The 14,380-nt window shown below is 37.3% G+C and overlaps 1 protein-coding gene across 1 annotated transcript in view; it reads left to right on the top strand.

Annotated features, from left to right (window-relative positions):
• sac (sterile affecting ciliogenesis) overlaps positions 1-14,380 on the top strand; it is a 192,306-nt gene that overhangs the window by 150,069 nt on the left and 27,857 nt on the right. Inside the window, exon 11 of the mRNA XM_090376272.1 lies at positions 9,595-9,820. Within this exon, the coding sequence (XP_090232398.1) occupies positions 9,595-9,820 (226 nt within the window). The remainder of the gene's footprint in view (positions 1-9,594; positions 9,821-14,380) is intronic.

Genomic DNA, 14,380 nt, shown 5'->3' with positions numbered 1-14,380 from the left:
TATAGATATTAAACCCTTAACGTATTATGCCTTGTGCATTTAATTATTTTAAATATTGTCTTATACACCTTTTGGCATCTCTCATATTGTGTGATTATCGTTCGTTCAAAATACCTGCCCAGCTGAGCCTTAAATTTATTTAGGCTATCAACTTCCACAACAAGGGATGGAAGTCTGTTCCACCAACCAACTACCCACTGGCTAAAGGCAAATTTCCGCACATCTATCCTACATCTGTCTTTCCTCAATTTGAATTTATGCCCTCTCAGGTGATTATTCCGAGCAAGAGGAAGAATCCCATCAGCATTGAGCATGCTCAAACCATTCAAGGCTTTATATACCTTTATCAGATCACCTCACAGGTGCCTAGTCTCAAGACACTGTAATTTGCAAAACTTAAGCCTTTCTTCATAAGAGCAACCCTTTGTTCCATTCACTAATCTTGTTGCCCTTCTCTGTACTCGTTCTAGCAGCTCTACATCCTTCTTGAAATGAGGCCTCCAAACCTGTATACAGTACTCAAGGTGTGACCTGACCATTGCCTTATACAAGGGAATAATCACCTCCTTATCTCTGCTAGAAAAATTCCTGTATATCATTGACAAGACACCATGAGCTACTCTTGCAGCCCATCTTCACTGCTCAGAAGAAAGTGATCAGGGTTATATGGTACATTTTTCAGTTCATCAGAGTTACATTCTAAAACAGCAGCTTAAACTTTACACAACTTCTCAGTGAGAGATTCTTTTCATGTAACAATCTAATGTCATTCACAACATTCCATGAGATTTTTAAGTCAATAATTTCATGATAAACTGCTGTTTTTGTTCCAAGAAGCAGCAGTTATAATCCTTCGAAAATGTTAAATTTCATTTCAACATTTTAGAAGGATCCTAACTTAGTTCAACTGTATTTTTTGATATCATGTATCTTTATATTTCTACTATATCATTTTCTTTTTGTATATTGAATGTTCATTTGCATGTTCAGATTTCTTCCCCATCCACAATAGTTGAAAGGAATGACTGATACTTCATTTATTTAATTTATTTATTTTTTCATTTATTTAAATTTCCCTAAGAAATTTCAGATTTTGAATACTTTTAAATTGGCATCACTAATTTAAGGCATCCAAAATGAATGGACCTTTTGCCTGCCAAGTTTCCTAAGTAAAAAGAAAACACCAAAAAAATGTTCTTTAGCTTGTGGTTTAGACACTTTAATTCTACTGTTGCATGTAAATTTGGTAGATCAGTTCACTGTATTTCCTTGTTGGAATTACTTAACACATAATTTTACTTGAAAATGTTGAAAGAACACCCTTGCCATAAAAATTTTGTATGACTTTGAACAGTATTCTTCATCAAAAATTTGATAAATTTCAGACCCTAAATTCAGAAACACTGCCATACCCTACACCTGTTAAAATTTAAATAAGAATAACATCATGTTTACAAATACCAAGCATTTCTGAGTAGTAGTTCATAAATCAAAATCTTTTGGGCACAAAGGGTGATATAGTTGTACACGTTGGCACTAATGATATTAAGAGTAGGAGACCGGCGGAATTACTTAACAAGTACAGGTCACTGTTGAAAAAAAGCCGTGAATTAGGGTTGAATTTGAAAGTGTCTGCAATTCTACCCAGACACGATAGGAAGGAATATATGATGAGAGCCCTGTCAATCAATTCGGCCCTGGAAAGATTGTGCAAGGCTCAAGGGGTAGAATTTTTTTCAGCCTGGTCTGTACTTGTTAACAGGAGAGATTGCTTCTACAGGGATGGGATACACTTAAATAGAAAGGGTGAAAGAATGTTTGTGTTCCTATCAAGGCAGTGTTAGTTGGGTCGGAAAACTGCTAGATTGGGGGGATACAAGGATTAATAGATTAACAGTAGCAACTGGCAGAGGTGAAAGTGATTCTTGCACTGCTTCTATTGGAATGAGTAGCAGCCTGGAAAATAAGATGCAGGATATTTCAGAGACTGCTGGGAATCATTGGGGTACAAGTAAACAGATGGGTTGTGTTAGGGTAGCTAAGAAAAAGAACAGGTGCATGTATACTTGCGTGTACACCAATGCTAGGAGTTTAGTAAATAACTTTGATGAATTTGAGGTATTGCTCAAAACATCAAAGGCAGATATTGTTGGGATTTCAGAGATGTGGTGTCACACAGATATAAGGAATGCAGAACTGGAATTTGGGGAATACAATATGTAAAAAAGGATAGACAGGATAGGAAGGGAGAAGGGGTTATGCTATTAGATCAGAAACACATAAAATCCAAGGAAGTGAAGCCAGTTGACATCGCTGGACAGTGCAGTGTCGAGTCAGTTTGGTGTGACATAAGCATTGGGAGATCAAAATGGAGAGTAGGAGTGTGTTATAGGCCTAATGACTCTGATGAGTATAATAAGAAACTGTACAGGGAAATAGAGTGGGCCAGAAAATCAGAGAGTCTTATAATGGGGGATTTTAATTTCCCAGATATTGACTGGAATTTGGGGGCTGGTCACTCACACACTGGCAAGGCTTTTGTGGATTTATTGGATGATTGTTTTCTACATCAGCATGTTCGGGAGGCAACTAGAGGGAGTAATACTCTTGATTTGATTATCAGTAGTGATCCTTCATGCATTAAGAATCTGCAGATAAATGAACCACTAGGTGGCAGTGATCACAGTGTGCTGAAGTGGGATTTACTCAAAGAGGTAACTACCATTAGGGATAAAGGGAAGGGTTATTGCTTTCGTAAAGGCGACTACGATGGACTGAGACAGTATTTAAATTCTATACAGTGTGACGAACTGATGATGTTACCAACAGCAAATTCCAAATGGGAAGCATTCAAAGAACTTATCTTGGAAGCTTCTAGGCTTTACATACCAACTAAGAAATATTGTTCAAGGTTTAGGCCTAAATGGATGTCAGATGAACTAATGAGACATATGGCAGAGAAGAAAAATGCATGGGATACATACAAATTAACATGTGACACAGAAGCCTATGATATATACAAGTTGATCTGTAACCAAGTTACAAAGGAGGTTAGGCAGGCGAAGGCAGATTACTATATATCTTTGGCAAGGGATGCAAAGAAAAACAGCAAAGAGTTCTTTACTTAGGTAAACTCTAGAAGGAAGGGGATGAATCAGATTGGTCCACTTGATATTGATGGGTCAACTGTTGATGATCTTGCTCAGGTAGCTAACAAACTAAATGAATATTTTGCATCGACATTCACACATGAGGAGTTATTCAGCGAGGGGAATGCCAGAGGTGTATTCAACTCTGGCAGTAAGCTAGAGAATCTTGTAATCTCTGAGAGTAAAGTGCAAGAGAAATTTTTGAAGATAAACAAAAGAAAGGCACCTGGGGTGGATGGGATCTATCCATTTACATTAAAGGAGGCAGCAAAGGAAGTAAGCAAACCCTTACCATAATTATGAGAACTTCCTTGGACTCAGGGGAGGTACCCATGGACTGGAGATGTGCAAATGTGACTCCAATTCACAAAGGAGGATCAAAGGCTGACACAAGTAATTATAGACCTGTGAGTTTAACTTCTGTTCCCGGAAAATGAATGGAGGCACTAGTTAAAGAAGCACTGCAGGATCATCTAGACAAGACTTCAGTTATAGCTCGGACACAGCATGGTTTTGTTAAGCGGAAGACTTGCCTGACCAATTTGATTGGATATTATGATGCAGTCACAAACGAACTGGATGCAGGGAATAACTTTGATATTATATACTTGGATCTTAGAAAGGCTTTTGATACTGTTGCACATGGAAGACTGCTGCACAAATTGGAGCAGTGTGGCATTGGAGGCAAATTGCTGCTATGGATAAAGAGGTGGGTAATGGGCAGAAGACAGAGAGTGGTAATCAATGGACACTGCTCATAGTCAACTAATAGTATTAGTGGAGTCCCTCAGGGTTCAGTATTGGGTCCATTATTGTTTTCTGTATTTATAAATGATATTGATGATGGTATATCAAGCTTAATGTCCAAGTTTGCAGACGATACGAAGGTTGGCAGGGTTGTCAAGGACACTACTGACACTATGCTGCTGCAACAGGATCTGGAATGGTTGAGCAGATGGGCTTAGAGGTGGCAAAAGAAGTTTAAAATTGACAAATGTAAAGTACTACATATGGGAAACCGCAACCCCAGAGTAACGTATCAACTCTGTGGTACTACACTGACAGTTTTAGAGAATGAAAAGGACCTGGGGTGGTTGTGCAGGCAGATATGAAGTTCTCTGAACAGTGCAGACGAGCTGCAAGAGTAGCTCATGGTGTATTGTCAATGATATATAGCAATTTTTCCAGCTAGGATAAGGAGGTGATTATTCACTTGTATAAGGCAATGGTCAAACCACACTTTGAGTACTGTATACAGGCCTGGAGGCCTGTATACAGTACTCAAAGTGTGGTCTCCAATTCACAAAAGATGTAGAGCTGCTGGAACGAGTACAGAGAAGGGCAACAAGATTAGTGAATGGAACAAAGGGGTGCTCTTATGAAGAAAGGCTTAAGTTTTGCAAATTACAGTGTCTGGAGACTAGGCACCAGCGAGGTGATCTTATAGAGGTGTATAAAGCCCTGAATGGTTTGAGCATGCTCAATGCTGATGGGATTCTCCCTCTTGCTCAGAATAATCACCTGAGAGGGCATAAATTCAAATTGAGGAAAGGCAGATGTAGGATAGATGTGCCGAAATTTGCCTTGAGCCAGCGGGTGTTTGGTTGGTGGAACAGACTTCCATCCCTTGTCGTGGAAGTTGATGGCCTAAATAAGTTTAAGGTTCAGCTGGACAGGTATTTCGATCAAACAGAGGGGGTGAAGTGGAAGTGGTTATTTTTTTTTTATTTATTTATTATTATATATTTTTTTATTTTATTTTATTATTTTTTTTATTTATTTATTATTATATATTTTTTTATTTTATTTTATTTTTTTTTTTGGCTGATGCTACATAAGCTTGCTTTCTTGCATCAAATACCTCTACTAATGCTAATTACAATTAAATTTTAAAATAAAATTTGAATAAAATTCACTATAAAACCTATAAAAAATTCGCTATAAAAACTATAAAACTATGAAGAATATAATATTAAAATCGATGAAGTGCATATCATGAACAACAAAGAAGAGCTATGGCAGTTTAACGTGAAGGCAATTAACCGCACAAGTAGGACAGCCATTGCAGTGTTCAGTCAGTTTGGTAGAACATTAACACTGGAAAAACAAATGAGAGTAGATGTGTGTTATAGATCAAATGATTATGATGAGTCTAATGAAAAACTACAAGGCATATAGACTGGGCCAGTAAATGGGAATGTCTCATAATGTAGAATTTTAACTTTCAGGATATTGAATGAAATAGCCGAGTAGGTAAAGTACCTGCCCAGAAACCCAAAGGTCGCGGGTTCGATTCCCGCCTCGGGCTTGGATCAAAGTACTGCAAAAACCTTGGGAGGTGCAATATGGCCACAGAAGCCGATGCGCCAAGAACTACCAAATCAAAAAAAAAAAAAAAAATTGAATGAAATTTGTGAGTTGGCCACTTACACAGCACTAGAAATATTCTGGATTTATTGGATGACTGTTGTCTAACAGGAGCATATTAGAGTGGCAACAAGAGGAAACAATACTCTTAATCTGATTATCAGCAGCAGCTCATCATGAATTAAGAATGTCCAGATGAAGGAACCACTAGGTGGCAGTGATCATAATATACTGATGTGGGATATATACTTAAAAGTATAATTACTGCGAAAGGGAAGGGATTTTGCTTTTGTAAAGGCAACTACAGTGGTCTCAGACAGTTTTTAAATCCTTTTCACTGGGACAACTAATGATGGTATCAACTGCAATTTCTAAGTGGAAGGCATTTAGGGAAATAATCATAGAAGCTACTAAGTTTTTTATATCACTTGATGTTTGTCTAACATTCATTTAGACCTAATTGGATTCAGATAAACTGATGAGAGTAGAGGCAGAGAAGAAATATGCGTGGAATGATTATAAATTAGCAGAGAACACATTAGTCTGCAATCAAGTCGATTAGGCCAAATTATGAGAATTTCTTGGTTAAGAATGCAAAGTAAAGAGCAAAGAATTCTTTGCTTGTGTTAACTGTAGTAGGAAAGTGATGACCAACATTGGCCCACCAAATATGAATGTAGAGCAAGAAGGATCTTAATTCATTTAAAAGATATCATATTGGCCATTTATGGCTAGTGTGAACATTTTAAGAAATATGCTAACCTGCATAACTGACATGCTGAGATGGTCCAATGTTCACCAGATATTGGATTTGTTCAAAAAAATAACTACAGTCAAGGGTAAAGATAACAAGATTTTGATTTCCTAAAGGAGATTATAATGGACTTAAGATTTTTTGAAACTCTTTTTAGTGAGACCAACTGACATTGTTAAAAAATATAAATGTCAACTGTGAAGTATTTAGTGGGGTAATCATAGAGGCCAATGAGCATTTTATTCTCATTAAAAGATATTGTTCTACATGTCAGATGAACTGATGAGCTTAGTAGTAGAGAAAAAATGCTTAGGATGATAAATTATACGGGTGTAGAGTCCTACAATAATTATGAACTAGTGTGTAACCAAATTACTTTTGGGGGGTGGATTAAGCAGGCTTACTCAAATTACGAAAAGTCCTTGACTAAGAGTGTAAAGGAAAAGCAGCAAGGAATTCATTCCATAACCCTAGAAGGAAAGGGATGAATCACATTGGCCCAGTGGATATGAATGGGATAACTATATGATCATGTAGATATTGCTGATAAACTGAATAAATATTTTGCATCTACATTCACATATGAAGAAGTTTTTAGAGATGGCATAGCAGAAGTTTATATACAGGTAACCCCTCATATAACACAGTTATTAGGTTCCTATAAAACGTTGTATTATGTGAAACCGTGTTATATGGGACTAAGAAAAAGGGGGGTTATGTTCCAAAAGCTAACAAAAATACACTATTTTGTTAGCAAAACATTAACAAATACACCATTCTAGATTTTGTGTATCTTCTGCTCTCTTTAAAAAATCAGTAATCTGGGTTTGTTTGCTTTTGCTTGATAAATCTTTGTGAATTTCATCATATGGAACTAACATTTTTGAAGCTTCCTTTTGAATTTTGGGCTCATTTCATTCAAGAATCGGCTTTCAGAAAATAAGATTCCAATTGCTTGGCTAACTTGATGTCTTCCCCTATGCTTTTTAGTGTAAAATTTGAAAGTTCAGAATTTTCATTTGCGCTATCTTCATCTGAAATGATTTGGTTTTACCTCCAATGCCATTTGCACCAAATCCACTATGCCTGCCCCTTTTTCTACCAGTAATTCTTGAATGTCTTCCACACATGTTTAATGTTGACAATTTTACTTCTTTCAGCGATAAAGCTATGATTCTGATACAGTCCACAATTGAAAAATGTTTCCATGCCCCCATTACTTTAATAGATTCGGAATCGATTTTTTTGCAAAATCCATTGTAACAATTTTCTGATGCAATGAGTTTTAAAGGTGGATATAATGCCTTTATCTAACAACTGAATTAAAGTAGTTGTATTAACCCAGTACGACTGTGGTGGTAGGTACATAATTTCATTGTTTGGATGACTTAAATCTTTTGGATGGCCTGGTGTGCTATGCAATAGTAATAAAACTTTGAAATCTAGATTGTTCCACAAGTTCAACAAGTACAAGTTCAATAGCACAGAACGTAATGTGGGAATTCCCCAACAAAATAAAATACAGGGGGATTTCTCAATAATTTTTTTTTTGACTAGCAAGTCAACAGCGGGAATTCAAAAAGAGTGGAAATGTCGAAAAATTACATTCAACATAATAGCAGGGTTTCCCCCGCACAAAAGCTCAAAAATACCCTGCTATGCAAGGTTTACCAAAATTCTCTAACCATGTTAGAGCGAAACCGTGTCATATAAGTACCACGTTCTGCAAGGATTGCTGCAAATTATCAATCGTGTTAGAGTGAAAAGTGTTGTAGAAGTACCATGTAAATATTACAAGTACAGGCAACCCCTGGATTGCCTGTACTTGTAATATTTATTTGAAGATAAATGATTTTATAATAACAGAAAGTAAGGTTGTAGAGAAATTTCTGCAGCTAAAATTGAATAACGTTCCCAAGACCGCTGGAATCTAAAAAGTTATATTAATAGAAGCTGAAAAAGAGGTAGCCAAACCTTTGGCCATAATAATGAGTGCATCCTTAGATCCAAGATAAGTCCCTGCAGATGGGAGAAGTGCAGCTATCTCTTCTATTTGCATGGTTGGATCAAAGTATGAAGTGTTTAATTGTAATCTTTCACTCTAATCCCTACGCCAGGGATATAATGGAATTGGTAGTTAAAGAAGCTATGCAAGATTATCTTGATAGCATCATATGAGGTTGGTGTGGATGCAAATTTTATTTTCTCTGTGTACACTCTGTAATAGTAAATGTTATTCCATATGAACTGTTCATGTATAGTAGCTACATGATCCTCTTCTTTCATCTGTACCTTAATTAGATAATTAATTTTTAATATATTTCTTTTAATAGTAACTCAAATATGGATGACAGTAATCAAGTTTTTTGATCTTGTTTCAAATTCTAAAGTAAATGCATCTCATCTATTAATTTTGAATACCACTGGTTCGTTTTATTTTTTTTTCATTTTGTTCTTTTTTTGTCTTTTATACTTTGTTTTAATTTGTACTGTTTATATGTGGAAGTATTGTTTCAGGTATTACCATAACCCTGATGTACTGTTATCTTAATGGAAATTCATTTTCATTTCATGAATTTTTGCTTAATGAATGCATCAAGGAATGCTTTGTTTTTGTATTTCAAGCATTACTATATAGCATTCTTTTAGCATGGTACCTACAATATTTGCATTTAGCAAATAAATACTTCTGGTAGTATAGCATTCATTCATTTTAATCAATTATTGTGGCTGAATTGACTTGAAATTACTTATGATTGTAACTTTATAAGCACATGGGTAATTTCAAGGGATTAGCTTAAACTGTATTAATCATTAAGAAACATTCAACTTCATCTTTCTTTTTTAATGCATAAAAACCAGTTATTTTTTTAGAAAAAGAAAACAAATAAGAAAGTTTGGGAGGCTATATGACAATATTTCTTGCTTCTTGATTAGACCAGAGTTCGATCCCATCACCACCAAATACAGAGGATGCTGAAAGGTCAGGGAATGACCACCGCATATTCCCGGAGCAATATGGCCTTAGTTGCTAATGCTCCTAAAAACCAAATAACAACAACAACAACAACAACAACATGACAATATTTCTTCTACAAATATTTTTATGTTGTTACCAACATAAAAATATTTGTAAAAATACCAACACACTTGCTCCTTAATACTAGCATGTAGATTCATGTATATTGTTAACTTTAAATTGGAATAAAATGGAAAATGTATTTCTTCTATATTTAATACAGAGGCAATGGTTAGATGTATGGTGAGGTTGTTAGTATAGTTTTATTTCACTTGAATAGTATTGATATTTTATTTTTATTTAAGGGATTACAGCAGGAAAAAAATTTCTCCACTAAAACTGAAAGAAGATATTCAGTATCATTTGCAAGAAAGAGAGAGACTTGGAAGCGACATTCCTGATGGTATTTCTATTGGTCCCTTTTGGATTAGTACAAAGGCTGTTCGTCAATCGGTAGTCAAGAAGCATACTTCTCTTGCAGATGCCCTTCTTCAGCACTTTAACAACCAACTACGATTATACCTTGATGATGTAAGCAGTACATAGTTTATAAATATTCCTTTTGTTGTGTCAAGATTCCTGCAATACTCTGATGTGCACTATTGTTAATCCTGCAGCAGTGCTGCCTTAGCAAAATATATATCAGTATTAGTAGTGGCAAATAATGCAATAAAGCAAGCTTATATGGCATGAGACAAAAAAAAAAAAGAAAAAAAAAAGAGAAGAATAGCGAACACCTCCCGTATCACCTGTTCATCCCTCGGTTGATTTCGTTTTGTTCTAATTGTTTGTTTGTTTGTTTGTATTTGGTTTTTAGGAGCATTAGCAACTAAGGCCATATTGCTCGAGGATATGCGGTGGTCATTCCCTGACCTTTCCGCATCCTCCGTATTTGGTGGTGACGGGCTCGAAACCCGGTCTAATCAAGAAGAGTGTGTTATGCACTGCTGCTGCTGCTCCTCCTTCCCACCTGGCTACGGAGGTGCTTGTTCTAATTACCTGCCTCTACAGCATCAGAATTGGTTCCAACAATTGACCATCAACTGGCTGAAGGTAAATTGCTGCACATCCATCTTGCAACTATCCTTCCTCGGTTTGAATTTATACCCATTGTGTGTAGTTTGAAAAAGAGTAAGGATTCCATCCGCATGGAGCTTACTCAATCTATTCAAAACCTTAAACACCTCAGTCATATTGCCTCACAACTATGTAGCCTTCAGTTTACAGTATTGAGGTGCCTCCATAGCCAGGTGGGAAGGAGCAACAGTGCAACGTAGCACACTCTTCTTGTTTAGACCGGGGTTCGAGCCCATCACCACCAAATACGGAGGATGTGGAAAGATCAGGGAATGACCACTGCATATTTCCAGAGCAATATGGCCTTAGTTGCTAATGCTCCTAAAAACCAAATAACCAACAGTACTAAAGCGGCACCGCCATAGCCAGGTGGGCAGGAGCAGCAGTGCATAGCACACGCTTCTTGATTAGACCAGGGTTCGAGCCCATGACCACCAAATACGGAGGATGCGGAAAGGTCAGGGAATGACCACCGCATATACCTGGAGCAATATGGCCTTAGTTGCTGATGCTCCTAAAAACCAAACAACAACAGTACTGAAGCCTTTCCTGGTAAGAGTACTGTTTTGTTTCTCTCACTAATTTTTTTGGCTCTTTCAACTCTTTCACTTTCAACTCTACCTACAGCTACTGTAAAATATATTAGTCTGTGTATTCCCCCCAAGCTAGCAGTTTTCTGACACACCTAACACTATCTCATTAGCATCAGCAAATATTCTTGCACCTTTTTTATTTAACTGTGTCCCATCTCTGTAGAAGCAGTCTCTTCTGTTAACAAACACAGACCATGCTGAGAAAAATACTATTCATGAGCCTTGCACAATCTCTCCATGGCAAAATTCATTGACAAGGTTCTCATCATATATTCCCTCCTATCATGTCTGGGCAGAAGTGCAGAAACTTTCAAATTTAACTGTAATTTGCAACTTTTTTTTTTCAACATTTCCCCATACTTTTTATATAAGTATGCTGATCTCCTACTCTTAATGTCATTAGTGCCAATGTGTACAGTAATATCACCCTTTGTGCCCTTAAAAGATGATATCTTCTGTGCAGCATTATCAACTTTTGCTCCCCGGTAGGCATATCCTGGTTCTTTTCCAACTACCCTTTTTGCACAATATATTTGAGAGCTGAAAGCTTGATGTGCACCCAAATTCTGGAATTAGTGCTCCCTATATGTACTGTGCATTTGCTGATATTAAACTAGATGGGCTTCTCAGCCCATCTAGTTAATTGTGTAGAAAAGTTTAAGAATATGGTAAAAGAATATCTTTTACCATATTCTTTGTTAATTAACATAGTACATTGTGTTTTATAGAGATATTAAATAGATTTAGTAGCATTTGTTAGTTTCTTATTTTGAATTTAACAAGCAATTTTTGGAAGTTACGACTCCTGGTGTTGGTGCCAATATTGTTGAATTAGCTGCCATTTGTAGTCGATAAGAAATAGCTTAACATATATATATCTCAATCTGATAGCTTAAGGTATAAAGTAAAATTAGATAGCTTAATACGAAGCACTGTATTAGGAATCTGTTAGTTTATTATAGAATTATCAATTAATCAAAAATAATATTAATCTTATTAAAATTCATTGTTAATTAAATTGCATTTAAACAGAAATCATGACCCAGACTAGAGCTGCAAGGGATAAAAAAGATCACAGACTAGCAAGAGTGCTGTGACTCAGGGGAGAAACGAAGGGGGCGATTCTCCAACGCATCAGTCTCCAAAAATGTGAAGAATGTGAAATGTTTGCCGACCTTTCTAAAACAGAACATGAACAGGATGCCTTTGTGTGTGTGTGCTAGGTGTCTAGAGTGTCAAGAAATTAGGTGCCAAGTCAGCGTTCTGATGGGCATCTATGAGAGCTTGAGGTGTATGGTAAATGCCCTCAAAGAAATTAATGAGGGCCCCATCAAGCTCTCAGCTGTCCAGCTCAATGACAGAGCTCACTCCTGTGCATCAGGCAAAACAGAGGCAATCTCCAAGGCAGAATGCACTGGTCCCAAAGGAAGTAGTTATTGTTGGTGACTCTATTGTCATGGAGACGGGAAATATACTATGCAAGAAGGATAAATGAAACAGGACCAGCGTTTGTCTGCAAGGGGCAAAAGTTGATGACGTTGTAGAGCAGATATCTTTTAAGGGCACAAAAGGGATGTTGTTATAACTTTGGAACTAATGACATTAAGAGTAATAGATCTGCAGATTTACCCAACAAGTACAGGTCAATGTTGAAAAAAAAGTCGCGAGTTAGGGTTGAATGTGAAAGTGTCTGAAATACTGCCCAGACACGATAGGAGGGGGTATATGATGAGAGCCTTGTTGATCAGTTAAGCCCTGGAGAGACTGTGCAAGGCTCAAAGGGTAGAATTTTTTTCAGCCTGGTCTGAGTTTGTTGACAGGAGAGACTGCTTCTAGAGGGATAGAGTACACTTAAATAGAAAGGGTGCAAGAATATTTGCTGATGCTATCGAGGCAGAGTTAGGTGGGTCGGAAAACTGCTAGCTTGGGGGGGGATACACAGACTAATAGATTAACAGTAGCTGCTGGCAGAGGTGAAAGTGATTCTTGCACAGCTTTTATTAGAATGAACAGCAGCCTAGAAACCAGGGTAATGGAAATTTCCAGGACTACTGGGAGTCATAGTGGAACAAGTAAATACATGGGCTGTGTTAGGGTAACCAAGAGTAGCAACAGGTGCATGTATACTTGCATGTACACCAATGCTAGAAGTATAGTTAATAAATTTGATGAGCTTGAAGTGCTAGTCAAGCCATCAAAGGCAGATATTGTTGGGATATCAGAGATGTGGTCTCACAGTGCAGAACTGGAATTTGGAGAGTACAGTGTGTACAGAAAGGATAGACAGGACTGGAAGGGAGGAGGGGTTATGCTGTTGTTAAGAAACACATAAAATCTAAGGAAGTGCAATCAGTTGATGGTGGACAATGCAGTGTTGAGTCTGTCTGGTATGAAATAAGCACTGGGAAAGGAAAAATGAGAGTAGATGTGTGTTATAGGCCAAATGAATCTGATGAGTATAATGAGTAATTGTGCAGAGAAATAGAGTGAGCCAGTAAGTCAAAATGTCTTATAATGGGGGATTTTAACATTCCAGATATTGACACGAACTTGTGGATTTGTCACTCGCACACTAGCAAGACTTTTGTAGATTTATTGTGTGACTGTTTTCTACAGCAACATGTTTGAGAGGCAACCAGAGGGAGTAATATTCTTGATCTGGTTATCAGCTGTGATTATTCATGCATTAAGAATTTGCAGGTAAAGGAACCACCTGGTGATAGAGATCACAGTGTACTGATGTGGGAATTACTTAAAGATGTACTACCATCAAGGCTAAAGGGAAGGGCTTTTGCTTTCATAATGGTAACTACAGAGGTCTCAGTACAGTGGGATCAACTGATGATGTTACCAACATTGAATTCTAAATGGGAAGCCTTCGGGGATTTAATTTTGGAAGCTACTAGGCTTTTCATTACAACTAAGAAATTCTTTTTTTTTTCCCTTCATTTTTGTTAGTTGTTGGCGCATTGGCTTCTATGATCATAATGCACCTCCCAAAGTTTTTGCATTTTACTCTGATCCAAGCCCAAGGCAGGATTTGAACCCATGACCTTTGAGTTGCCAGGCAGGCACTTTAGCCACCTGGGTAGCCTGGTCGGCAAGAAATACTGTTCAAAGTTTAGGCCTAAATGGATGTCAGATGAATTAATGAGGCTCTTGTTGTTGTTGTTATTTGGTTTTTAGGAACATTAGCAACTAAGGCCATATTGCTCCGTGGATATGCGGTGATCATTCCCTGACCTTTCCGCATCTTCCGTATTTGATGGTCACGGGCTCGAACCCCGGTCTAATCAAGAAGCATGTGCTACGCACTGCCACTCCTGCCCACCTGGCTACGGAGGCGCCCATGATGAGGCTCTTGGCAGAGATGCATTTGCCACAGAAGCCTATGGCAGGTATAAACTAGTCTGTAATTAAA

Source organism: Mastigoproctus giganteus, chromosome 6, assembly GCF_048544385.1.
Source record: "Mastigoproctus giganteus isolate SK-2022 chromosome 6, ASM4854438v1, whole genome shotgun sequence".
Classification (NCBI taxonomy): Eukaryota; Metazoa; Arthropoda; class Arachnida; order Uropygi; family Thelyphonidae; genus Mastigoproctus; species Mastigoproctus giganteus.
Note: the sequence above shows the minus strand (reverse complement) of the source record. Positions and strands in the feature narration are given on the sequence as shown.